General features: G+C 50.6%; 2 protein-coding genes and 1 pseudogene across 3 annotated transcripts in view; 2 read left to right on the top strand and 1 right to left on the bottom strand.

Moving 5' to 3' along the window:
• The first annotated feature begins 1,314 nt into the window (after positions 1–1,314).
• Positions 1,315–21,569, top strand: FAXDC2 (fatty acid hydroxylase domain containing 2). The gene is made up of 10 exons (XM_032771645.2): positions 1,315–1,426; positions 7,517–7,582; positions 9,586–9,633; positions 11,765–11,856; positions 11,958–12,061; positions 12,969–13,090; positions 15,460–15,665; positions 16,507–16,612; positions 17,394–17,560; positions 18,936–21,569. The coding sequence occupies exons 3-10, from the start codon at positions 9,586–9,588 to the stop codon at positions 19,090–19,092; spliced, it is 1,002 nt and encodes a 333-aa protein (XP_032627536.1). The 5' UTR covers positions 1,315–1,426; positions 7,517–7,582; the 3' UTR covers positions 19,093–21,569.
• Positions 1,911–3,594, top strand: LOC116819690 (gamma-interferon-inducible lysosomal thiol reductase-like; annotated as a pseudogene).
• LARP1 (La ribonucleoprotein 1, translational regulator) overlaps positions 20,403–27,601 on the bottom strand; it is a 77,164-nt gene continuing 69,965 nt past the window's right edge. For both annotated transcript variants that reach the window (XM_032771638.2, XM_075068192.1), the window contains exon 19: positions 20,403–26,502. In XM_032771638.2, coding sequence (XP_032627529.1) covers positions 26,281–26,502 — 222 coding nt within the window. In that variant the 3' untranslated portion in view covers positions 20,403–26,280. The remainder of the gene's footprint in view (positions 26,503–27,601) is intronic.

Below are 27,601 nucleotides of genomic sequence, written 5' to 3'. Positions count from 1 at the left end.
AAAAAAAATCTGCAGGGCACATGAATTCTGTGCCTTATGCAATGGCGTAGAATTCCCCCAGGAGTAGGCTCTGCCAAAACAGAACTGTCACAAGCAATACTGAGTGTATGTATGGCTATATTAAACCATTGCAAGGACATGAGACAACCACTCTTTTTATGCAAATAGTTTCCTAGATGGGTCCAAGGTTTTTCAGAAGTAATGGTAATTTTTTGTGATGTGGATACCCATCCACTGGGAACCAAACTCATTTCTGATGGGACACTGACTAGCCAAGAAATAGGAGATGCTTTTGGTTACTGTCAACCTGGATTGGATTCAAACTAGCAAATTGGAAAGTGAAAAGTCCTTATCTAGCCCATTGCCCACCCCCTGTGCCATCCAGTCCTTTGCCAGGAGAGTGAGTCCGTCAAAAACAATTTCTTATTTAAGTGACAGTTAAAGGAAAACACCAGAGTCTGGAATTTGGTGAGATTCCAATGGCCTTTCACCTACTTTTTCATACATGCAGGATAACCCTCCCACTACAAGAACCAGTCAGAATGACGCTCCGCTCAGTGACTCTGTCCTCACTCAGTGCGTGTATTTCCATTCTGTGCTGTGTTTCTGCTTGCGAAATGTGGCATGGCTTCTCCTTGAGTCTATGAGGCTCCAGAAAACTACAAAAAGAGAAGAGTCCCGCCCCACCACAGAGAAGTTAGTGTCAGTCAGGAGAAAATGTTATTGAAATGTAACAGCAGTTTAGCTCTGAAATAAAGTCACGGCAAGTGGCTGAGGTACCAAGTGGCCCTCGAGGGGGAATGTGGGAATGGAGTTTGAAAAGCTGTCCCTCCCGCAGAACACGGCTGGGTGAAACGTGTCAGTGTGGTTAGGGTATTAGCCACAGACTACGGGACATTTGTGATTCTCATACTTGTGGATCTCTCTGAGCTCGAGCCACAATTAACTGAGATGCTGCTTATTTGCCTTACAGACCTGGCAGGGCTAAGTGGAAGTGTGTTGTGGTGTCTCTCTCTTCCTCATACAGTAAAGCCAGGAAGTGGTGATGGATAACAGCACCTTTCCTGGAGCTTGGATCAGCTGCCACACTATCTGCTGGAATAAGTAACATTTTCAGGACCCACATCTGCGTACTAAAAGTGAGGGCTGCCACAAGTTACCTCTTAACCAGCCCTGCACTTCTCTTTCAACTGTCTGAGTAAAAGGGCATAACAGTTGCCAGCACCAGCAATGGCCTAATGCTGGCTTCACATGACCTGCCTGGGAGGAGACAATCAGCTGCTCACTTATAGACACACCTCCCTCCTCCTTTGCCTGAGGATGTGATAAAGGGACCGGCAGCAGCAGTGGCAGGCAGGGAATTGAGTTCTGGATTGGGCTCTGGCCAGCGACCCAGGGCCCCCTTCTAGGCTGCAGCCTGCAGGAGGTGAGCAAAGAGGGAGTAATCAGCACTCTGGGGCACAGTGATTCAGAGGTACTTGATGGAAACTCTAGGGAGGGCAACTCCATTAAGAGACAGACTTACAGCCTGGTGTTAGTGCTATGAATGCATTTATTAAAAAAAAGAAAAGAAAATTCAGGCTTTTCAGAGTGGGGACCATGTCTGCCATCCTGTTTGGGCAGTGCGTGGCACATAGTGAGCAGCAGCAGAAGCACATGAGCTAGCGCTGTACCTACCCTAGAGAGGGTGTCTACTGAGCACCTCTTTAGGTGTTTTGTCAGGTATGTGGTTCCCCAAGGTGGCCAGTCTATAGCTGCATCCTGTGGCGTCACAGAGCGTAGTTGTCTCTTTTCGCAGGTGAGATTGTTGTTCCAGCAGCGGACTCTCGGCCTGTGTTGATGCCAGAGGGGTCAGGAGAGAGGGCTAAGGGAATGGAGCTGTGTTATGGAGTGAATCCATTGCCACAGACATGTCCAGTTATTCAGCTCCTGCACCTGCCAGCAACAGGTGGGTCTCCAGTTGGTGCCTGCAAAGAGGGTAGAATTGCAGGCTCAGTGTAATTAGATGAGGGCAGTGTTCAGCCTCAGGTTGGAACCTAGGTTGCTAACAGTAAGTTGGGGGGGGGGGGAAGGGGGAGAATCAAACTGATAAAATAAGTATTTGAACGAGTGTCGGTGATGCTATAGTTTGCCAACCGGTGTCACTGAGCCTGTGCCTGGTCTGCCATGGCTTCCTGGCTGCCCAGCTCTTCCCCACCTGGGTGATGCTGAGCAGCAACAAGAGCAGCACACTGGCGCCAGCTGGCAACTGCAGGAGAAGAACGTCTCAGGAAGCAGCAATTTGAGTGCTAGCACAGCAAGGCTAAGTGCCAAGGGAGCGTGATCCAGATGCACAGTGTGAAGAACATCGTCCAGTATTTCCTTGTGATCTTCTGGATGAAATCAGGGATGTCTGTGGCGGTCAGTCCTGCAGCTTGCCTACAGCGCTATACTCTGACTGCCCAGCTCGCTGAGATCATGGGGTGCATGAAGGGTGAGCGGGGGAACAAGCTGATGCATCACAACACCCAGCTGCTGGAGGCCCTCAAACCACCACATAAAGACATGCCGGAGATCCTCCTTGACGGGGAAGACATGGATGCTCTCCAGGGCTGAGCATAGGTCACTCTGTTCAAGATGGCTTGACAGATGTACAAGGAAAAAAAGCCAACTGTCTGCAAAGATAAGGGACTGAGTCCAGCTGTCCCAAAGACTGAATCTGTGCCTGAATCTCTACTCCCTGCAGACCAGAACTTGGCACTGCAGTTGGGGTGACCAGACATCCAGAGCCAGCTGGGCACCTCTTTTTGCCTGGCATGATTTCAGCATTGGGTCTATGCCCAGGGACTAGGCAAGAGTTACATATGCTGTAGTTGGGGGCAGTTCTGTTGTGAATGTGGGTGGGTATGATGGGAGAAAAGGCACAAGATGGTTTGAATCTGGAGATGGGAATTCCAAGAAGCCACTCCTGAAAGGTGTCCTGGGGAGAGTCAACAGCTGGAGAGTTTGCTATTGGGTTAAGCGAGCCAGTTCTGCTGGATAAGGACATCTGGTCCCCCTGGCCGAGCCACCAGTGTCACTGGCTGGGAGGGGGTGCTGATTCTTTAGCCCAGCATGTCAGAGCACAGCATTGACTTTGCAGGAATGACTTTCCACATCAAGGCACTCCCCAGGCCTCCCTCCATGCACTGGCACCTGGACTCTGCAAAGCTTCAGCTACATGAAATAAGGATGATACATTCTGTCCTGCTCTCCCTGGGAGCTGCCCCTTCCCTGGGCTGGCACCTGCATATCTGACTGATAGACAGTCCAAATGAGAGATGGGACCCTCCCACCTCCTCTTCTCCGCCATGGCCACCTCCAGCTTCAGGAGTGGCTGCAGCTCTGCTAGACCAGTCCCCAGCCTTTTCCTAATGCTGTGCAGACATGACACAGGGAGGCTGTTCCCTGGGAGGGAATGTGGCTCAAATGCAGCAAAGGGCGGGTGGGCAGGATATGTTTGATGAACAACACGTGCGCCATTTGCCCATAACTGATGCCTTATGCACACAAGCTCCCCCAGCCCCTCCAAGCACTGACTTCTCTGTTTCCCCAGCCCACCTACCCTGTCATCTGACGGATGTAAGTTGAACCACAGCCGCCCAGAAGGGGGGAGGGGGGGGCAAGTGGAGCAATTTGCCCCAGGCCCCACAGGGGCCCCGCGAGCCCTGGCCTGGCAGTGGTCCAGGTCTTTTGTGGCATTTCAGTGGCAAGGGGCCCTTCAGTCGCTCCTGGTCTTCAGTGGCATTTTGGCGGCGGGGGGGGCCCTTCAGTGCTGCCAAAGATGCGGAGCGACTAAAGTCACTGAAATGCTGCCGAAGACGCGGCGCGACTGAAGAGCCCCCACCCCCCACCCCGCCGCAGAAGACCCAGATTGCCGCTGAGTGACAAGAGCCGCAGCGCCCCTGCTTTGCCCCAGGCCCCCTGAATCCTCTGGGCGGCCCTGAGTTGGACACAGAAATGAGGAGAGCTGATCCTGTTTGACTAGGTCCACTGCCTCTCTGCTTCTCTTTCCAGCCAAACAGACTGGTCCCGCTGTCTCGCCTGCCTGATGTGCACTCACTTTTCTTTGCTCTGATTGTATTGGTGTCACAACGCCAGCTTCATGGGACTTAGGGGCTAGGAATGTCCTGCCTAATGACTCCCACGAACATGGGAGTTACTTTTCAACTAAAGCATGTCTCATGGAAGCACAACCCCTACCCCACCCCCGGAGATGCTTTTTGCTCTGGCAGTGCCAGCCAGTAGCATATGAAGACTGGACCAAAATTATGTGTATGGTGTGAGAAGAACGCTAGCCTGCTCTGGAGGGGCTGGGGCCATCTCCATGCACTCTGTTGAACTCAGGAAATGTTCAGCGTATTTATGTCTCGGCTTGAGTTTACCGTCAGTTTCACTTCGGTGGGTTTGGATTTGGCTAACCAGTGCTGCAGTATCTGCTGAGCTCAGCTGACTGATAGCCGCTGCCCTTTGCCTTCTGTGGTGCTCTTTGCAAGGGCTTGCAAAATGAAGGGAAGCTGCTAATCAGGCCTGCGCTCTTGAACTGCAAATCTGAGTCTGGATGACCCTTAGAGGACTATCATTGGAGAGTGAGGGCTGGTCTGTCTCATCCCCCTCCCCACCCCATTGAGAGGGACCCACTTTTCTTGCTCTCTGGCTGCTTCCTTCCACAGCCAGTGCAAGAGGCTTGGAACCGAGATGGTTGTGAGCAAAGACTTAGTGGGCTGCTGTAGGTAAGCAGGTGCTCAGATGGCCCAGAGGTGCTGCAATATGAGAACCTAAAAAGCACAGCACACTAGACAGCAAAGCCAAGCACGACATTCTGCCGCCGAAACACCTGCTGCAATTCCAGGCCAGAAAAGTCTCCTGGGTGTCCCTGTGCCTGCAAAGAATTGCACCCTCCTTTTTTGTAGTACTGTATCACTTTTCATATGCAAACTGGATGCCTGGGCTGCCAGTGGCTGAAATGGTAAATTCTGTGAATATAGCCTTCTTGGGTGTGGACAGGCATAGTTCAGTGGTTTCAAATGCTGGCCTCCTAAGCCCAGGGTTTGTGAGTTCAATCCTTGAGAGGGCCACTTAGGGATCTGGGGCAAAACTCAGTACTTGGTCCTGATAGTGAAGGCAGGGGGCTGGACTCAATGACCTTGCCAAGGTCCCTTCCAGTTCTAGGAGATGGGTATATCTTCTATTATTATGGTCCATAAATGACTGTTGTAGAAATCCAGACCCACTTTGCAGGAATAATTATTCAGATTATTGAATGGTTTGTAGACTGTTTTTGAAAGTTTGACATGTGATCATTAGACATGCCTATGCCCAAAATTCTCATAGTATATTTCCCAGAGACACCCCCCACTCCCACACTCCCTGCCCAAAAGCCTGTGTGGGCAGGGGCTCAGGGCTTCTGCTCTGCACCAGGATGGTGGGGCTAGGGGCATCTCCTGCAGGGAGGGGGCCTTGGGCTTCAGCCCCATGCGGAGGGGCAAGGGACACCAGGGCTTCTGCCTTGCATGTTTGAAAATATTTACTGGAGCTCTGCTCCAGCCAGCGCTAGCTGAATTGGAGCCCTGGTTGTGCCAGTATTTTACTTCAGGGGGTGAGGCCTTGGTGTTCCTGCTTGGGACTGGCTTGGTTTTAATAACAGTTTCAAACGCTTTGTAAAAATTACTTTAAAAGGCAGATTTAACCAGCATCAGTTCCAGGCATCTCATTTCATGTCAGACTCTGCTATGACTGCAGCCAGCTAATGGTTGGTTGCTTGACTATTGCCTGGGTTATATGCCAGTGGAAATTCAGCGTCTGGTGGCTTCATTATTTCTTTGTTTAGTGGAATAGCCCCAGCTCAGTAAGATACGTCACTGTTTAGTGGGTGCATCCTGGGCCATCTCAGCAAAAATGCTATGTAGTGTGGTGCTGGGAGCAGAACAGGATCTAGCTAAATTTGGCTTTTGCCTTTAAAGGTAATACTTGATCTCATAGTGCCCTTAAGTCAAAGAGGACTGCTATAATTTGATTACAGGGCAGGACGGGACCTGGCCGTGAGGCATACCAATGGTTATGTTAACAGTTCCCCAAAAGCGCAAGAGATGAGATGGCATTGGGCAATCCTGCTACCTCCCACCAAGGACTCAACGCCATCTTGCACTCGTTCCAGCCTTCTGACTTGTTGGAGAGACAGTTCCAAGGGGATCTAAGCAACTGGATCAATATAGAAGCCATATTCTCAAGCACCAGCTATCTAGCAGGCTGTTGTGCATCAGGTCAGAGCAGTGAGGCTCTCCCTTTTAAATACACCGAGCTATCTAGGACCTTATAACATTGCCCACCCCCGCAGCATCTGAGCAATGCTCAGGACTCTACTCAGTCACAAAAGGCCATTGGGCTAATTAGATAGTGTCCTAGTAGAACAGTTTCAGTTAATATGTTCTTCATGGAGCAGCCATTTCGAAAGGGTTTGGGTTTTTTTGACCATTTTCTTATATAAACGGCACAGTGATGAAGTGAAGTCTCAAAAAGAAATTGTCTTTTTAAGCATAAGCTATTTATTGTACAAGCTGTTTCACTAAGGCCCCTGTGTGCAGCTATTTATTGTACAAGCTGTACAGCTAGATAACATCGCAGCGATAATGCGGTTATATTGGGATGTGGCTTGATAAGTACATTACAGAGGGCAAAGGGCCTTTTGCAAAGTAAGATAATTTGATCCTGCAACAAAGATATTTACACTTGTAATTCTCAGGACAGCAGGATCCTTCTCTTTGGTAGCGTGAGATACCAACCATTTAGTGTGTTTATCAGAACCATTAGAATCAAAAGTCATTTTCTTTTCTCAGAAGAGCCCTACCTAGCAAACGAGGCTGCCAGTTGGAAACAAACAGCGTGTTGAGGATTGTACAGGTTGGAAAGAATAACGCCCCATGGCTCAGGAGGGAGTGGGCAGTTTGAGTTCAGGAGGAAGAGGCTAGCAAACGGGACAAAGACACTAATTTAAAATCTAAACAACTTTCTCTTAGGAGATGTCTGTCAATAGCTCTTTCGGGTCAGCACGTCAGAGCTAGCGCAATCCCTTTGCAATTCTGAGTTTTAAAACGGCTGGTTCCCCCTGTTTGTTAATGTTCAGCACAGCCAGCAAATGCCCTTGTGTTCCAGTTAAGAGTCTGCGAGTTAGAATTGCTGATTCTAGTCCCACCCCCACCACAGGCACCTGGCAAGTCATTTAAGGCCAGATTTCAGTGGTGCTGGGCGCTTGTAGCTCCCACTGAAACTATTTGGAGCTGTGGGCTTGCAGCAGCTCTGAGAATCCCTTCCCTTTTTAACCTGTCGGTAAATAACACCCCAGACAGAGAAGTGAGTCTGATTTTGGACTATAAACCTTCTGAGCTGAAATACTAACGAGCTTTAAAGGGGCGGGAAAAAAAAAGCATTAAAGATTTACAATTTCAAAGCTGAAATGTTGTCGCCAAGCTAACGGGGTGATTTTTGTGCTTGTTGGCAGCGTGGTCCTTTACCCGGAAACTCTACAAAAGCAACTCCCAGCAGAGGGAATATTAGCCTCATAAAGGTAATGCACCACCACCTTCTAAATTATTTATTGTGTCAGTACTCGGTGCTCTACGTAATATCGCCGGTGTGCTCCTACCGTAAAGGAGTCAGAGTGTCACAGACAATTCCAGATGAACTCCCCTCTTAAGCCCTATCTCTCTGGACCTTGGGGCTGGGCCTTGCTCCAGCTTATGCTAATAGGACTTGGATGCCAGATCCAGGAACACAGGCATTGAGCTGAGGAGCTGTACAGAACCCTCTGTACTAAACCGGTGACTTTGGCTGGGCCCTGAACACAGACTAACCATTGTGTTTCCACTTTTACTGAGGCACTGCTGTTCTTGCCTCATAAACAGACAAAGCTCTGCTGCTTCATTCTTTGGTAGTCGCTTGTATGTCCAGCAAAACTCCCATGAACTTGACTGCAGTGGGGTTCTGCCGCAGTAACGAATGGAAGCTCCACCAGACGACCTAGTAAAGAATAAGGCCTTTTTCTTGGCTACATTGCTTAGTTCTAAAAGAACCAGGAGTCAAACTCTGCCCTTCGTTCCAGCCATACAATCCCATTAATACCCCTGAGGTGGCCAGGATTTAATGAAGGGCAGAATCTGGCTCGTGGCTTCTGGGTATTGGGTGTTATTTTGGCTTTTATTTGAACATTGATGAAGACTTAGTAAGGAATATTTTGTGTAAGCAAATTTGTTGCTGGGAAAGGTTGGCCATCCAGGAAATGAAAACTCCCCAGGTTAGGCCTGCAGTAGATGCTGCACATGCACCAGAAGTACAAGGTTCCTCATACCAGCACTTGACCTCTAGGAGCGCAAGGTAGTTCAGACTTTCTTTCTCTATTCAATCCTTGGCGTCTCTGCTGAGCCTGTCTGCAAGGGGGCTGGTTAGAGCCATGGGCCAGGTGGGTTATGATGCTGACATCTGCTCTGCTGGTATTTGAGGAGCCAGCAGATGGTAACAATTTTCAGTCAGTCCCCCTAGGCTGGATCTGAAGCAGCGACCTACAGGTGAAAAGTTCCCCTTAGCACGTTACCAGTGTTTGGTGCCCAGGCCCCTAGTTCAGGGGTGGGCAAACCTTTTGGCCCGAGGGCCACATTGGGATTGCAAAACTGTGTGGAGGGCCGGGTAGGGAAGGCTGTGCCTCTGCAAACAGCCTGCCCTGCCCCCTTCCACTTCCCACCCCCCTCAGAACCCCCAACCCATCCAACCCCCCCTCACTTGCTTGTCTCTGACTGCCACCCCTATCCACACCCCCACCCCTGACCGCGCCCTCCAGACCTTACACCCTATCCACCCCCCCCCCCAGTTCCCTCCCCCTTATTCCACCACCCCCACCTCCTGACAGGCCCCCCCAGGACCCCAAGTTTATCCAACCCCCGTTCCTTATCCTCTAACCACTGCCCCCCCCAGAACCTCCACCCCATCCAACCACCCCTGCTCCCTGCCCCTTATATCCAATGCCCCCCCATTCCCTGTTCCCTGACTGCCCCCCAAGACCCTCCACCCCTTCTCCAACCCCCTGGTCTCCTTACCATGCAGTTCAGAGAAGCATGTCTGGCAGCTGCACCACCTGGCTGAAGCCAGATACGCTGCCACGCTGCCCAGAGCAGCACCTGTGTGGTAGTGGGGGAGGTGGGGGGACAGCAGGGGAGGGGCCAGGGGCTAGCCACCCCAGCCAGGAGCTCAAGGGCCAGGCAGGACCGTCCCACAGGCTGGATGTGGCCCACAGGCCATAGTTTTCCCACCTCTGCCCTGGGGGCTGTAATTTAAGGGCACAGGGTGATCTAGAATTTTAATCCCTTGCTCCAGTGATTTACCACATTTTTTTGTCCCGAAGGCCTGAGACAGCCACTGACCACAGCACATTCCAGACCAGTCAGGCCCCCGGGAGAGAGCTGTATCATAACCTGTGAACACTTCCTTTAGGGCTGCTTTCCCACCCTCTTTTTCTCCCCCCCCCGCCCTTTTCTTTACAGCTCCCCATTCACTCACTTGCATCATTTATTATTTTAGATGAAGGGAGATGCTGCATATTCCACAGTGGGCTCACAGCAGAAGCAGGTAAAGACTCAAAGCTGATGTCTCAACTGAAATGTATATGGTAGCCGATGCTGGGTGCTATGGAGCTCTGTGATTGGCTCTTGGTGATGCTAAGGGAACAGTCTCTGCCCTGGCAGATGCCTTGTGGCTTCAGTCACTTACCAGTGGACAGGGCAAAGCCCTAGAGAACTTAGCAAAAGGAAGAACCTGGTGCTGAGATGGGTCAGACAAACAAATCTTTCCCATGATGGCAGCTTGACAGCTTCCATAGCGGATGCCGATCTACGCTCCTATGTGGAGTGGTTTTGTTAAATATGATTGCTGGCTCCTTTAATATGCATGATAAAGGGGCAGCAATTAAACAAGGCAGTTTCTAGTCAAAGAGCCTCTTAATACAGATACACAAATTGCTGAATTTCTGAGACTGAAGCCCAGGATTGGGAGTCGTGCAAGAAAGGTGACATTTGTGGATCAGGCCCTAGCTTGCTGCATAAACTTGACAAATCACTTACACTTTCTGTGTCTCAGCTCTAAAACGGACAGTTACTTTAGGAAGAATTGTGAGGTTTTATACATTAGCCTAGAGAACTTTTTAAGATCCTATGTGCCTTCCAGCTACTGAAGACTGAAGCATTATTCTCTCTACCTAGAAGCTTGCACTGCACTGAATTCAGCTCCCTGGAGGAGGTTGGCTTCAGCAAAGTTTTTACAAGCAGCTGCTATGTAAATCCCACCTTTTGTCTGAGATGAAGCCAGATTACCCTCATGTTAGAAGGCCCTAAATCGGCACTGGGTACCGTAACCATCTTCTAAAGCATGTGCAGTGTGAACTAGGATATAGTTAAGGACAATAGTGTGTTAGTGCTGAGCGCCAAGGGCTTTCATTTCTGATACAAGATTGTAGGGTTCTGAAATTTTGAAAAAACTCACAACAGGGCTTCTTTAAAGAGTCTTCTTCCATGCCCCGGAGAATGGGCTGATTGATCTAGTTTGAAACTGGTATGAGCTGGGTTAAACCTTGGTATGGGTTAGTTAAACCCTCATTGAAATTGATGGCTGTGACCGCTCCCTTGGTTTTAAGATACAGAGTAAGGAGAGTTAAGGGCCTCACCTAAATCAAGGCATAATGAGTCTGCCCAGAAATTAGCACCTTGTGAACAGAGGGTTCCACTGGGTATTGTTTGGGTGGGTGGAAAGAAAAAAATAGGGTGCAGCCAAGCACCCGAGACTCAGAGCAAGGCAGACTGCACGAAAGCCAAGCATGGTGCGGCCCTGCGCGAAGCCTAGAGAACGGCTCAGGTTCAGGGCTGTAAGCTGAGAGCAGCTTAGGCCTGTAAACAAAGAAACTGCTCCTCTTGTGCTTGGTTCCTCCTCCGTTCACAGCAGCAGGATGCTGTGGATTCCTGGCCAATAAACAAGATTGCACCTGGTATTTTCTTTGACACAATCATCAAGTTCTACTGCCAGCCGCAACCAGCTACAGGGCCTCAAACTTTGACTAGCCCCTTGGACCGAAAAGGGCTAACACCCGTTCACTTGGGGGTCTTTAGGGCAAATGACCTAAATTCTATCCAATTCCAGGTAGTCATTTCCTAGGCATCCTGGAGCAGGAGTATTAGAGAGGTTCATGCTGGAGAGAAAGCCAGGGGCATAGTACTGAAGGAAGCAGGACTCGGGGCTGTTCCTTACACCACACATCTGCATTTATCCTGTTGTAAGGGATTAAACATCTCTTGTTGTTGCCCATCCTGTGGTATTGCTAAGAGAGGAGACGAGTAGGGCAACTAATGTTATTTAATTATGGACGCCTATTGAGTGCTGCTGTTTTGAGCTGTTTTATCTGTTCATCATAATGACCTGTTACACACGAGAAGGGAGGAAATCATAGACCGATTGCTATCTGGATCCAGTTTAAACGTGTATTTCTTTTACCACACAGATATACACTGTAACATATATTCAGAGAGTCTCATCCCGACACTCCTAGCATTTGTTGACAGGGTGGATAACAATTTGCCTCCACTCTGTTCTGTAGAGCGCTGGCGACAGAAAATAAGGGATCCTAGGACTGGATCGTCCCTTGATTTCCTATGATTTAAAACACAGGCTACTCCAGTACCTAGGTGTAATCGCTTCTGTTTCCTGCTCTCAGGAGGGGAAGCTCTGGGACTCCATGAAGACAACTGGCTTCATACTGGGCACTAGCCTGTTGCTGTTTGCTGCCTTCAGGAACTCTGTCACCTGGTAAGACCGATAGCTTGAGAAGCAACATTTCAGTGGGTGGGGAGATGAGACGGATGTGATTTTTGCAATGAAAAGCTAAACCCTTGGGCCTTTCTCCCCAGGCACTTGCAGAAGTTCTGGGGGGCTTCGGGCGATTTCTGGCAGGCCCAATGGGAGAAGGTGCTCCACTTGCTTGGCGGAAGTGAATGGGCAATTTTCTTTCTAGGTAAGTTGTTTTGAATGCCAAAGCTCGGCTGCAGGAAAGCCAGATTCTAGCTCTTCCAGAGCTCTGTGTACCAAAGACATGCATTGCCTCCAAATTGCTCCCATGCCTCCCCAATGGTCACGGTCCAGCCAGCATTTTGGGACCACCCTTTCCCCTGCAAGTATTTGTAACCCCCAAACCATCCAGGACTGATGTAAGGTTTCCACCTCCCTCATTTGACTAAAGTGGAATTACATCCCAGGTCTCACTGGAGTAGTTCATGCTAAAAGGATAGAGCAGTGGTCCCAACCTTTTTCATCTGGTGGTTGCCAGATGACGAGTCATGGAGGACTGTGGCAGTGGATGAGTATCCACCGAAATTCCGCTGACAAGCGACGTCAATAGGCTTCACTGCCGACAAGTAGCATCATCACCGAAATGCTGCTAGATGACCCAGCTTGTCGGCGGATGCTTGTCCACCGGCCAGTATGCGGGCGCACTCAGACGCCCTGGCAGGCACCATGGTGCCTGGGGGCAGCGCGTTGGGGACCCCCGGGATAGAGGATAAGGCTACACACCTTAGTCATGTTCTAGCAGTGGTGGTACCTATATTGCAGCCAGGTTTCCTCCTGGGGCAATGTCTACAGGACACAGCCTGGTGATAATGATTTGGTGGCAGGGACAAGGTGCCTGAGAGCAGGCCTGGATTACTGTAATCTCATCCCTGCTCCTCTCCTGCCCTTTCATCCCATTCAGGAGCAGTGTCTTTGCTCTGAGAGGCTCATTTCTGTCCAGGGCCTAGCTCAACAGGGCCTTGGTCTCTGCTAGTGTCCTCCAGGCACCACTGCAATATCAATCATTTCTGATACACAAAGGCTCCCCTTTCTTCAGCAGTCTCTGCCCATCTTTCTCCCCCCTTCTACCACAGGCATGGCCGTAGTTCCAAGCCTTGTTTACTGGTGCTTCAATGGACTCCTGATGGTGGCAGATGTGACCGGAAAGCCAAATTTCATCACCCGTTACCGAATTCAGTTGGGCAAAAACGACCCTGTAGGTATTTCTCACCATGCCTGCTGAGCTGGACGACTGCCACCTGCGTTTTCTTAGGAGGAGGCAGAGTGCTCAGTCCCCTTCCCCCCGCACGTTCCTGCTCTTCCATACCGGGGGCTGGCAAAGTAAAAATGAAGGCAAGAATTCTACATGGCATGAAAATGTAGAGGGGACGGATGGTTCCATAGTTAGGGCAAGGCTTAGGATGCAGGCCATCTGCGATCAGTTCCTAGCACTGGCACAGACGCTCTTTAGCCCTCAGTGTCCCCAAGCAGCTAGGTGTCACACTAGCTACGTGCTGAGAAAAATCACTATGATTGCCCAAGCCTGAGTTAGGCACCAAACCTCCTGGGGAGAGAGACACCTTAGACTGCAATCCACAGCAGCTAGCTGTGCGTGGGGAGGGTGGCCTAAGCTAGCCCAGGAGAGATGCCAGATAGAAGCACAGCTGCATGTGCTCCTGAGGGAACTGGAAGCTTGAGCTGTAGCAGATGTGCTTCCTCCAGCCAGGGGAGTGGTTTTCCTGTTGATGTAGATAATCCACCTCCCTGAGGAGCAGGACCTAGGTAGACAGAAGCAGTCTTCCCTCAACCTAGCTGCATACAGAGCAGGGCTTGGGGCCACATAGCGACAGTGCTGAGGGGTCTGAAGTTAAGTCAACATACCTGTAGTCAGGGGTGTGAAAAACCCACCCCCGACAGACATCACTAGGGTGACCTAGTCCCCACTGTCAATATAGCTGGGTTAATAGATGAATGCTTCTGTCCATATGGCTAATGTTACTTGGCAAGGCTGTGTTCCTACCCCATTAGAAACACCCCTTCCCATCAGCATAGGCTACAGGTACACGACGGGCTTATGCTGGTGTTGCTACATAAGTGTAGACAGCCTAAACCTATGTCTACACTACAGAGCCCACGGCAGTATAGCTCTGTTGGCCTAGCCCCCAGCTTAGAAAGAGCCTGCACTATCTCACCGCAGAGCCTTAGGTAAGGCACCAGAGGCTATGTCTATATTACGGGGTTTGTCCACATTGCTAGGGTATGTTCGCCTCCCCCCGCCCCTTTAACCTACACAGTTCTGGTATAAATTTTAAGCACAGACCATGGCTAACTCGTCCTTTTCCCCCTACCTTTGACAGCAAGCAGTTGCACCAATGCCCCAGTATTCTTCACTGCATGCAAAAAAGGCAAACGCGTACACCAGCGTGAGTCGATTGCTAAACTGAACAGCAGTTAACAAGCTTATGCTGTCAGACTGCAGTGTTACCAGTCCAGTTTGGTAAATGAGACAAGTTTCATACCTCGGGGCACTGCCAGGTCCAGGCAGACAGCAGCTGGCTGCTAGTCATATCACATTTGGAAGGTTTCTTCATAACTGTGTGGGCTAAAGAGTTCTTTCCATGGCATATCAATTGCTGGAGTGGAGTCGGGCAGCACTTTAAAGCAATTCACAGTCCCACAGCTGCATAACCACGCTGTGCACACAGCCCTGGCCACAGTGAACAACAGGGCATGGGGACTAAGTCATCAGAGAAACCACCACCAGAGGCAGGGACGGTTTCTACCGCTTTCATAGAGCCACAGGGCTGCAGGTTAAAGAATGTGCAGGCAAGTGGAGACATTCCTGTAGCACCAGATTCGGACTCCTGGCCCTGGCAGATGACATCAGATTGTACATTAAGGTCTTTATTAAACAAAGGAAAATTTCAGCCACAGCCCTTCAGCTGTTTGTCCCGGGGAGCGAGCAGGAGCAGGAAGTCATGGGGAAAGCTGGAGGGAGACAATTCAATTGGGGATCCACAAGGGCACTGAGCATTTTTATAGCTCCTCCTTGAAGCAAGGTGGAGCAACACACCTGGGGGCTGACAAGAGTCAGTATCTGCCACTGCCGAAAGGTGTCTTTAGAGAGATTCCTGACTCACTATAAAACACCCACTTTTTCGCAGTGAAGACAAAGCCTTTAAATAAGAGCGGTGCCTTATATCAGCGTGGCCATGCTGAGCCATAAGCACAGGAGATAGGCTCACTTTTAATTGCGGCTTTGGAGCTGCTCAGGCTGGCACGGGGAGGTTTCCTGCTCAGAGAGCAAAGGCTGATCCGCTGCTTGGTACCAAAAGTGTGTTTTGGTTAGTCCTACCTCTCGCCCCTCACCTCCAGTTCTGTGCTTTGCCCACAGCAGAGCCAGGCACTAGGCTGCCAGCGACACAAAGAATGAGGGCGCGGAACTGTAGGCAGATCAGCTTCTTTTTATCTGCCTACATGTGAAACTTGGTCCAAAAATAACTTCCCACAGCCAAGGCCTGAGTCCTGGAAAGGTTCCCTCTCCCCAGAGCTGCATGGCTCCATGGTTAGTCTCCTCTCTTGCAGGTGGACCCAGAGAAGCTGCGGCAGGCTGTTCACACGGTGCTGCTCAATCAGGTTTTCATCTCTCTCCCAATGATGATGCTCATGCTCCCCGTCATGAAGTGGCGGGGACAGCCCTGCAGCAAGGAACTACCCACCTTTCACTGGTTCCTCCTAGAGCTGTCCATCTTTATCCCGGTGGAGGAAATTCTCTTCTACTATTCACACCGGTGAGCTGGGCAAGAGAACTAGTCTGTCCTGTGGCTGCTTCTTCCTCCTTTAAGCTCCCTAAGAAATGTAAACCGCTCTGTCCCGAATTACGATTGTGCCCTCAACCAAACACCTCCACTGACCTTGACCAGTCGGTGGCACCTGCCTTTCCTTTGGGAGCTCTTGGTGGTATAATGCTACCTGGGGCCGTGTTTAACCAGAGATTATGAAAGTGAGAGGACTGACATGGACTGGCCCACAGGCTAAGAGAGGGAAAAGACAAGTTGATTTTATATGCAAACTATAATCTAAAGCACTTCACCTGAGCTGGGGGAGGAGGCTGTAGCTATTGCTTATAGGAGGAACTATACACCAGCCAAAAAAAAAAAAAAAAAAAAAATCTACAGAGAGAGAGTGTAGTGTGTATATGTAGACCAAAAAGACTGAACTCCCTTGTCAAGGACCATGACCTCTTATATACGTGTACAGTGCCTGGCACAATGGGGCCCAGCTCCCGACTCTCCTGAGCGCTACCACTACACAAAAAAACCCAAAACAGATGCAGAGCGAAGTCAAAGAAAAAAACCTACCTCGTAAAAAGAGAGACGGGCAGTTTAACAGCAAACAAAGCAACTGTGGGAATACACACAGGCCAGGTAAATTACCCAAGGACATCTGGGTTCTATTTCTGGTTCTGCCTTGACTCACGAGTCCCGGTGGCTAGCCTGATCTTTAATTCACTAGGCCACTCGGGTGCTCTGAAAATCTAGACATTAGAAAGGTATTGAGATTGCACCCAGACTGACACTGGTCTCAGGGTTGACTGGACTTGAGGACTTCATTCCGGTTCTCTCCATGCAGGCTTGTTCATCACCCGCTTCTGTACAAGCGCATACACAAGCAGCACCATGAATGGACAGCCCCCGTTGGTGTGGTCTCCCTCTATGCTCATCCGGTTGAGCACGTGGTAAGCGGGCACTCTTGGGGGGTCACTGCCCAGCAGCCTATCAAGTAAACCCAACTCATGGCTCTGGGCTTTGCATTTCCACTGGGTGAGGATTTGTGGGAAGGGAAGAGTAGCTACACTTGATCTCCAACAGAAAGGGTCTGAAGCTGGGGTCTGCAGTGTCTCCAGAAAGCTGCTGTAGTGGAAGTGTCTGGTGGCTCTTTGCACTGGGACTGCAAACTCATAGGGTAGAGCCTGGTAAGACAGGGTCAATCTACTGTCAGACAAACCTTTTGGGAGCCAGGGCCTCCAGCAGGTTTGGGCACGACAGCATGGCGCTTCTTTGAGCCTGATGGAAGATCCTGCTGCATAGACTAGGGAAGGTCCAGGTGACCAAGGCTGCTGGGCTGCTTCATCATGAACTGTCCCAGCCAGACACACGTGCCGGGGGTAAGCAGCAAAACCTGAGAGAGGGAGTTGAGATGTTAAAGCAACTTGAGTTACAGTGGGAGTTGGCCTCTCTCACCTCCTTTATCCCAGTCTCTTAGGTGCATTGGCAGAACACTCCCAGTGACTCTGGGATGAGTATCCCACAGCAGCACTAGCTAACTTAATATCACACCTCCACAAGACCTCGACTCCCACGATTCCACTTCAACCAAGCGCCACGTTCAGCAACAGCTGCGCCGGGTTCTAGGTGCTCCTGTAATACAAGCGACAAGAGGAGACACCAGTTGCAGCCTGATGAGCAGAAGGTTTGGGTGTGCATGCTAATGAGGCAGGGCTTGTGTCTGAATTCCAGTTTTCCAACATGTTGCCTTCGCTGGTGGGTCAGATAATCCTGGGATCCCATGTTGCTTCCATCATGGTGTGGCTCTGCCTTGCTATTCTGGCTACATCCATCTCGCACTGCGGCTACCACCTGCCTTTCCTCCCCTCGCCGGAATTCCATGACTTCCACCACCTCAAGTAAGGTCATTGGATACTATTGGTACAGCTGCCCCTCCCTCCATGCTCTGTAGACTGGGTCACCCCATCAGTGGTGGAGATGGGACATAGCCCATTTGTGAGGACCAAACAGTCTCACGTGACTACTAGTCAGTCAATCTACCCCACCTCAGTCTAGCTCACCTGAAGGCAGCTTGAATATGTCCAGCCTCCTCACCCTATGTAAACAGGAAGGACAGAGAGGTCAGAGCAGAAGATCGGGCCTCAGGCAGTTCCTGCTTCCTTATCTCAGCTCAGCCACTGACCTACCATGCAACCTTCAGACAAATCATTGACTTTTCCCCTTCTGTTTCAAAGTCAGCCAAGCTGGAAAACTGGCTACAAAGCAGAAAACCAAAGGCTGAACCTGAGCTCAGGTTTCTTGGGTGAATTAGACAGAGGAAAGAATGTGTAGGTTCCAGAGAAGCAGGGATAGCCTGGGCTTTCCTAGCAGTGATCTAGGGCATCAAGGACAATGCTTTGTGGAGCATCTTTCTGGCTGCTTAACTCCTTCTCTGTCCAAAGACAGCAGTGGAAAAAAAATCAAACATTCCCACAGCTGAAAAACCTGATACTACAGGAACCAGGCTTTGCCTGGTCAAAGTGCTGCATGCACACATGATCGTTACCCCTCACCCCCAGTGGAGATGAAGTACTAGCACCTTTTTACAAAGGTAGCACAGCAAAGCAGTGTCAGGCCTGCAGGTAGAGTTCCCAGGGCTGTGCTCTGTTCCCTGACCATGCTCACTGGCTAGCATCGCTACCCCTTTCCTGCAGGAACGGGGACAACAGTTCAGTTCCAGCCTAAGAACGGGGTGATACCTGACGTATCAGCCAGTGCGCATCAACCCCACCTCTCCAGGACACTGATCATGCTGTATGCCAGGAGCACGGATCACCAGGGATATCAGAACCTATGGCGCTGAGCAATGCTGTGGGGCCAGCTCATAACTTCCTTGGCCATAGGCGTGTATACAGCTAGTCTGGTCTTCCTGTGGCCTCAGGAGCTCACGTGGCTTGGAGTTGTGGCTGTCTGGTGTAGTCCCACTCCCTGGCTGGTGATGGCTGCAAAGGTGATGGCTGCAAAGTGCCTGGGGATGGAGAACACCCCTGGTTCAACAACTCTCCTGGGTGACTATGTAGCAGAAAGGGCAGGTTCTAGGCTAAACCCCATCCAGTCCTGGGCAGGCTGCAAAGCAAAGGCTGGGAGAGACAAAAAGTAAAGCAGGATTGCCAGGGCTCCGATAGGGACACAGGCTATGGGAGGGGGTGAAAGGGAAGAGATCTGCATGGCCTACCTTGTTTTTCTCACCTGTAACCTCCAGTACCGTGTGATCCCTTTCTGCTTGGCTGCCAGGTTCAATCAGTGCTACGGAGTCCTGGGGGTGCTGGACCGCCTGCACGGAACAGACACGCTCTTCAAGCAAACCAAGGCCTACGAGAGGCACGTCATCCTGCTGAGCCTCACCCCGCTCACGGAGACCATTCCCGACTCGCCCAAGAAGGCCAAGTGAACCCCCCTTCCCCGTGGCTTGCGGCATGCTCACAACATGGGGACTCGAGAGCTTGGAAAGATGATTATGCCAAATAATTTTCTAATGAAAAGCAAGTTATTGTTCATCTTAAGTATCAAAGACAAAGCGGAACCGTAACCCATTGCCGGTGAGATTTGCACTCACTTCCCTTCCGCCCCCACCAGCCCGGAGCGCAGAGCTCAGCTCCAGGCAGCAGCCCTACAGCTGGGTAGCTTCCTGAAGTGAGCGTAGGGTTTTCTTAGTCTCCTGGATCAAGCTGCTCACAGACTGCCCCACGCAGGTTCCCACAGAAATGGCTGCTGTTCGGATCTCCATTTCCTGCTTGAGGCTTTTGGGCCGAGGACATCTCACCAGCATTGCATGGGGAGTCACAGGGGAATTCACGAGCACTGCGCTCCAGACATTCAGCCTGGCCTGATCTCATCCCAGCACTCTGGACCTGGGAGGATCAACCTGAACACCCCATGGAAACACACTTGTTGATGCAACATGGCCCTTCGTAACCACTTTGCCAGCACCATCAGCTGAGAGCTCAGCTTCCCGCAGGAGTTATTCCCCATACCTGTGACATAAGGGCTTCAAGCTTTAAACCATCACTGATAACAGCGAAGGTCAGGCAGAAACTACCCCCCCATGGTACCGTGCTACGTTACTGGGAGCACTGAGTAGGTTTTATTGTTTTAACAATTAATACGGAGGGTGAAACCAAAATGCAAGTCACTAAAGGAACTCGTTAGCACAGCCAGTATGGACTGACCACTCCATCCCACCGACACTCACCTCACTTCCAGCACAGCAAAGCAGGCAGAGGGAAACCCCTAGGATTGCATAAAGTTATACATGATGGAAGAGCTCCCCACTATCACTGTTCTCCTGAGCTGTCTGGGAGGGAGAGCTTCAAAACCCTTAAGAAAATGGCCTCCCAGTCATAAAACCACTACACAATTAAACACAACTGAAAGTATCACATGGTGCACTGGGAGTGATGAGCGCTGAAAGTCAGGACTGAGGTGTGTTGGCAGAGCTGTATGGGGGCCCGGGGCTGGAACAAGCAGCAAAGGAAGAGTGCACTGGGTTGAGACTAAGCAGTCCTACAAGAGCTCTTCTGCGGAGAGCTTGTAGAGTGCCTAGCTGCAGTGTACTGGTCAGGTGCCATCAGTGTCTCAACTTCAGGAGTATTCATTCCACATGAGATGTGTCTGATCTGTCGCTCAGACCCTTAGACCCCACAGAATGACCGAGGAGAGAGAGTAAGGAAGGTTGCAGGCACAGGAGAGTCCATACCACACTGTCTTTTGAGGTTTTTATTTTTATACATTTTTTTTGTATTAAAAAGGAAAAAGCATAATTACCACAAATTACAAAGGACTAAAGCATTACTAGAATAATGAATCACATCAGCCTAGAAAGCAGATACTCTGAATAATATTAATGTTATAATACAAGCTCTCGTTCAAGTATTTTACATTTTTTTTGTTGTGGTTGTTTCTCTTTTCCTTTTAAATGGGATGATGATCCTAGCACACAAGTCAAGATTATGTACTATCAACAGATGGATCCCAGAGTGGGTTATATTAACAAGATTTTCCTCTCCCGTGATAAGTCATTTTAAATTTGTCTCTACAATAAAACGCAGCTGAAGAAGGTTGCAAAACACTTTTTGTCTTTTGTTTTTGGGAGTAGAGGGATGAGGTTGGGACAGACAGAGCCTGGTTGGGAAGGGCAGCCAGATCAAACTAATAACCCCTTTTGTTCTGGCTGAGTGATTGGGCATCTAGACAAAAACACTGGCTCTTTATTGAAAGGCAGGTTATCCACACAGCTTTGAGCAGTTCAGAGTGAGAACTGACACTGGAAAACCTTCCCTGCTCCAACCACTTCCAGTTAAAAGCTCAGTGTCGATTTCCGAGTCGGAATTCCCTGGGCTGGGGTTCCAAACCCAATGACAGTACGTTCCGCAGGGACAACCAAGGCTGGGGTTGGAAAGGGAGGAGAGTTCGGCCATCCCTCTCCCACAGGCACACAATGCCATGCCAGGAAGACTCCAATGGATGAAACGATACCAAGCCCCCCTCTCCCAGGGATATCATTGGTACAAGCCAACCTATTGTACAAGACTGATATTCTGGAGGTGATGAGAAGTGGGAATGTACCACTGAGAAATAAAGAGGAAGGGTTGAGGTGTTAGTTGAAATACATCCGACTTTTGACATGAAAGTGTCTATAAAAACCAAAATGGATAGGTTTAAGCCCAGGCCCTTTCACACTCCGAGAGCTTCCAACCATAGGGTGTGCTTGTCACAGATACGTCGGTCCTATGTTCAAGTGTCTTCAGAAAGTGAAGATGTAAACGATTCTTTGAAACATTACCCCTAGAATTTTTTTTTAAAAAAGTCACTCCACCCAATCCACATCCGAGATGAAACTGTTTTCCCAAAAAAAAACAAAAACACAAACCCACTCTCTTCTATTATTATAGGAATTGGAAATTAAAACTAAAAAGTCAGTGAGGCATTTAACATCAAGTGTAGCAACCCTCTCCTTAGTAAGAGCCTAACGCTGATTCCAAAAGAAAGCGAGCAGACAACCCAAGTCTCGGAGAAGAGACACACAGAATATATAGAGCATTGCAAACAATTTGCTACATTTACAGATTTGTGTGTGTTTTTGCTTGATAAAACAAAATATAGATCAGAAAGGCATTACCGCTAAAAGGCTCCCCTCCGCATTGTCGTATTGTACATGTACAGAAGTATGGCAGAGTTTTGAGGTTAATATGTCATTTGTTACAGTACAGTCAACCAATCAGAAGCAGTGAGTGAATACAGAACCTGGACAGAATCCAACAATTACAGATAACCACTGGGAGGGGGAAACAAGCCACGAGGAGCAGACAGAGCAGCAGCACCTAGATACGTTTTCCTTTAAAAAACCAAAACCAACCCCACCTCTGTGCAAACCCTGAACCACAGTGTTTTGGATCCTGCCACAGCTACCTGTATGCAAGATGGATGTCCAACATGCAGGGCTAAGAAAGGAGATGCACATGATTTAACAGACACTTCTTCCACCTGAAATGGCAAGGCCAACTGCACCCCCACTTCAGGGTTGTGGGGCAGACTTGGCTCTGCATTAACAGCTGCCTCTGACTCCCTCCGCAGCAGACATGGCAACCGCAAGCTACAGAACCAACCAGCACTTGAGAGAACTTTTTTAAAGGAGGTGGGATGGTAAGATGGACCATCCCTGACTAGAAAGGAGATCAAGTGCCTCCCAGGAAAGTGGTGTTGGGGGAAGGAAATCAGGCCAATGCAAATGTCAAGACCATCTGCTCTTCTCTAAAAGGGAAACGAATTTCAATAGCCACCTCCCCACCTCGGAGGCACGTTTGGCCACATGCAATCCTCTTGCTATATATTCTACACAGCAGAGGTGGGTCTCACTTAGCTTTGGGAAGATGCGTCCGGAGACTCATTCCGTGTGCACCATGAGGCATGGCAGACCTCTCTGAGGTCAATCCTAGTGTTCAGTCAGCCCTGGTACTCACTAAGCAGGGTGTGGGACTCTATGCCTGTGGAGACAGGCTAGAACCCTATGGGGTCAGCCCTCATCTGAGCAACAGTGCCAGAGACTCATACTCCCGGTGCCATCCAACGCTAGATTGTCCTCCCCTCTTTGGAACACGGCCTACATCGTACACTGCAGGCAGTAAAACAGCAAAGGTCTCCTCTCCCTCTAGAGCAGAGGGTGAAACAGGACCTTGTTGCCTTGATTTATGTCAGTCTTCTGGACCACATGCAGGATGCAACGCAGCTGTCTCTCTCAGGTTCGTTTCCATGTCTCCTCTCCCTCCCCCAGGTATCTGGGTCTGCCTCACACAGCAACATGCAAACACAGCTCACACTTGACCCTATTGTGATCTGCTACAATTCGACGGCATGTCAATCCTGGGCTGCGGCAACTGCTGGGATCTCTCTTCTGGGCAAGCTTCTCCTGCAGGGAAGACTTTCTAGACTGGCCCCATTCACTGATGACAAGCCACTGACTAAAATGGGAAACAAACTGCTCTAGGCTGAAATCGGAGAGGGTGTCGCACAAACAAAAAGAACAGCCAATCAATCAGTTTGGATCTCTGCAGCTCTCTGGGATGTTCCTGGGCACTTCTGCCATCCAATGGCTCCTTTAGCCTCTTGACTTCACAAGCAACCACTTCTCAAGGCAAGCCCATTTTTTCTAGTGTCTGGTTTGAGTTGCTCAGATGCAAACAACAGTGACAAAGAGACCATGCCCCCAGTAACAGACAGCTGTGTCTCCACAGTCACTGCTCAATATCCTCCAGACTCTTCCCTACCACTCCCATCTAAATCCCAATACGCCTGCTGGAGGGAGGGTCTGGCTCCAGCTCACAGACTAGGGAAATTCAAAGTCAGGGCTGATATGATCGTGCTGCACCTGCATGTTGGGGCTCTCGTGGCCAACTGGGCACTCCGTGCTATCCCAGACACGGTGGAATAAGGCAAGGACTCTGGGCAGGCTTGTGTGTTTAAATCATTAGCAGGTTTTCGCTGTGGAATATACCAGGATCTCGATCTGAGGAAACACTAAGTACCAGCCACTCAGTTCCCTTGGCTGGGCTCTAGCCTGTGGCAGCTCCTCGGCTGTAGGGTCACCCAAAGCTGCTCTGAAACAACCAGCATCTCTGCCTGCCCCCACCCCCTGCAGCCTGTTTTATGCAGTGTAACTGAGAAGCTGGTTGCTTTCACTGGACAGGGCACATTAGCAGCACATGGACCTCTCACTACCCACCTCTGGCAATGCCAATACCCAATGGCGACAAACACTGGCTCATCCACCCAGCTCACTGTACTGAGCTTTGCTCTGAACTGGACTCCAACTCCCCAGCACTGCTGGGCTTCCTGTCGGTACAGGGCAGGGTTCCCAGCTGCTAAGCAGCATGCAAGCCCTAGAGACAGCCCCTTCCCAGGAGTGGTACCTAGTACATGAGGCAGCCCTAAATCAGCAGGATGCTCAGAGGTGACATGCCATTACATTAAAAGCTGATGGGGCAGCAATGAGCTAGGGGGCTCCTATGCTGCCCAGACAGCAGCGGCCCAAGGTAGAAGCATCTGCAGACATTCTTTTCGATACCCATCGAGCAGCGTCTTCCCTGGCTTGCAAGGCCAACACACAAAGGAGATACAGCACAGAACCCAGCAAAGCACATGCGTGAGCACATGGAGGCAGAGCATATTACCAGCAAAGGAAGTATCCCTTCCCCTCCCAAGGAATTCACCTCCGCCTTCAAGCTTGAATTCCGCATTGCCTCGTTGCTGGGACAGACACCTTGTGAGCTACAACTTCCTTGTGCGCCATCTCAGCCCTGTCTGCTCCCCACCCTGGCCAAATCCCACCAGACTCAGCTCGTGTTCTGGAGAGTCCGAACACAAACTCTGGGGGATGACTCGCTCCCCGAAGCCATCTCATGCTGCAGCATGGTGCCTGCAGTGCACCCTAATGGGGGGAAAAGAGGAGGACTGAATGCACCCATCTGTAACAGGGAAACCTGCACTGTGACCACATTTCGCAGGCAGCCTCCTGAATTGAAACCATCCCCACCCTGCCAGCCCCCTGGGTCAGCGCTTGTCCACAATGGGTTTCTTGGATCCGCTTTCCTCAGCTGCTGGGCTGTAGCATTAACGTTCTTTGGGACATTCACGTTTCTCTCAGCTCCACACCTCCCCTTAGCAGTAAGAAATCCGGCCAATGAGGCTGTCCCCCACCCTGCTAGGCTCCTACCCTCCCACCAGACTGAGCAGACCGATAACCCCACCAGGACTGCCCCTGCTTGTTGGGCTGGTGGAAGAGGAAAGAAAATGACAGTGCACCTGTAAGTCTGAGTGAGGCAATAGCACGGCCAGTTGCTGTAGCAGGAAGGACACTACAATAGTATATACATTACATCGGCTTCAACTACTTAGGCTATTAAGTCTTAGATTAAGCTGCATCAGCATCGCTTCCTCTCCGGAGTGGGCTCTAGAGCCCACCTCCAAAGGAAGGGGGAGATCGTCTGGCATAGTCAGTACAACATCCCTCTCGGCTGCAGAAAGCAGCTCCGGTGTCTGTGTCAATGCAACCGGGTTGCCGGGAGATCGCCAGTTGTTCGCCGCAGGAGTCTCCCAAAGGGAGGCTGTTACGGAGGGACTCCCGCTGCTCGGCCGAGGGCTCTCATCCCACGCAGACGCCACGCCCCGAGGCCACGTGAGGAAGTCACGTGGGTCACAGAACTCCCACTCCACAATAAGGCAACATTTTTTCTTTTTTTTTTAAACAATTAATTTTCAAGGAAGAAAGCCAAGGGAGAGCAGTCTGTGTAGAGGGTTTTTTTTTGTGTGTGTGTTTGTGGTTTTAAAGGGAGAGGAAGAGAAAGCTCCTTCTTCTAGTGCAGCCAGCGTTCCTGCACGAGCCTGCAGCTCCCATCCTCGCTGTCCTCGCACAGAAAGGTTGAATGAGCCCATCATGATGCCTGGTCAAGGTCCTTTGGTTGACTTCCAATTGTCCATGATGGAAGGGCTAGTTGGGTGGAGGGAAATGGAGCTGGCGGGAGGAGGGGCAAATACAATCAAGTCTTTCTGTATCGGTTGGGTTTTTGTTTTTAAAACGCATCCTTGTATTCGGAATGGGTGAAGTCAGCCGGGTCAGGGACGTCAGTGGTGCCACAGGCCGACTCTACGTGGAACCTCGTAGCTTTCCGAGCAGGCTGCATAGCTGATCTGAAGGGCTGAGTGTTGGGGGGGGGGGAGCTGCCTAGCGCAGAGTGATTTTGGTAAATCCAGACGAACTTCTATCAATAATTTAAAATAAAAAAAAAATATATCTCCCCCTTCCCAACCCACCCAGAAAGAAGCTAAGACATGAAAGTGGGGGCGGAGGGGGTCTGGCTCCAGTCAGTGACAGACAGCAAGCAAAGGATCCTTTTTGGATTGTGATCGTCTTGTTTTCCAGCCACAAGAGAGTTTGTGTGCATTGAAGTTTCCCCCAGCAGCCTATTCTTGGACACCCACGTTCTGACTCCCCTTCTGTCCCTCCCCACCACGCTTCTCCCCTCCCCCGGTCAAATTCCCCACCAACCCACCCCTTCCCCAATAGGAAGCAGAAGCTCCAGCTTCTCTACTTCCCCAGTGTTTGAGATTCCGCAGCCGCTGTGGCAAGGGCATGGTGGCTCAGGTTTTTGGCATCCTCTCTCGCAGGCTGGCTGGATGAGGCATGGGCTTGGCTGGATGGGGACTGGCTGACCGGTTTGCTGGAAGACTGGGAGGGGTAGCGCTTCCTTCCATCTCCTCCCGACATTGACTGGAATCTCTTGTGACCACCTTCCTCTCCCATAGGTGGCTGAAAGAGAATCGACCCTGGCATCAGAGCAGCCATCTCAAAGCAAGTCACCCCATGCACACGGCCACAGTCTTGCCTCCACCACCACCCCCCACATCCGTGTTCTGCATCTGTCATCACCTGGGAAGCCCCATCAACAGCTGCAAGAGTCCTCCCTGAATCCCAGGGAACAAGGGGGAGGCGGGCGCAAACCTTAGCCCAGCCTCCCCATCCACTCACGCAGGTGCTCTCAGGGAGAGGGCTGCACTCCGGCTGCATTAGAGCGCCAGAGGGAAGAATTCTTGTGGGGCAAACTGGCTTCAGGTCCAGGCCAATTCTCAGCCTGGGGAAGTTTTCGGTCCCCCCTTCTTGTTATGATCCCAATTCCTCTCCCCAGGAGGCAGCAGCTCAAGTTGTTTTTGCTTCCTGCTGAGTCATGACAGTAGGCAAATCATTTGCGCTTCCCGAAACAAGCTCCCACTGGGATGCAGCCTGCTCTACAGACGCTGACGGTTCCAACCCACCACCGCCAAGATTCATCCCCTAAGTGCATAGGGGCCTCCAGCAAAGATGCAGCCTCTCTCAGCAGAGTACAGTCCAGCGGTCCGGTGCAGGACAGGGAACCAGCTCTGGCTACCCAACCTGGCCTCACCAAGCAAGCCAGCTAACTTGGTGCTGTGTTTTAATCATGGACACAATGGGGAGGAAAAATACATACCTGTCTCCCTGAGGACAGGGGGGTTAACAGAGTAAATGTTTGTACGAACAGGCTTAACCTGGCTCCCAATATGCAAACCTAGTGGTACCTTGTTTCTCTGAGGTGGAACCCTCAGGAGCGCTGGGCATGGGGGAAATGGGCTGGTAGGTACAGGAGGGTAACTGACTTCCTATCGGGGAGGCCTGCGATAACCCCTGAGAGCTGAGTAACATGCCAGTGGGGCAGGGTTAGCTTTCCTGGCTCCACCATACCAGGCAGGCCCCTCTCTCTCCTTATCTAAGGCTGGCTGTTGTTCTGTCCTGCCTCGCCTCCAACACCCACACACTATCTGTGGAGCAGCCTCCTGTCCAGCCCCCTCTTTATTTCAAAGTTCATCTGAAATTCTCTCTCCCCTGCCCCGAC

Source organism: Chelonoidis abingdonii, chromosome 7, assembly GCF_003597395.2.
Source record: "Chelonoidis abingdonii isolate Lonesome George chromosome 7, CheloAbing_2.0, whole genome shotgun sequence".
Classification (NCBI taxonomy): Eukaryota; Metazoa; Chordata; order Testudines; family Testudinidae; genus Chelonoidis; species Chelonoidis abingdonii.
Note: the sequence above shows the minus strand (reverse complement) of the source record. Positions and strands in the feature narration are given on the sequence as shown.

Bases quoted from the DNA above. Each gene is read 5' to 3' on its own strand.
- FAXDC2 (XM_032771645.2), top strand. From the start codon at position 9,586: ATGAAGGGAGATGCTGCATATTCCACAGTGGGCTCACAGCAGAAGCAG. The intron at 9,634-11,764 runs GTAAAGACTCAA...TCCTGCTCTCAG, and splicing joins TGGGCTCACAGCAGAAGCAG to GAGGGGAAGCTCTGGGACTC. The intron at 17,561-18,935 runs GTAAGGTCATTG...CTTGGCTGCCAG, and splicing joins CATGACTTCCACCACCTCAA to GTTCAATCAGTGCTACGGAG.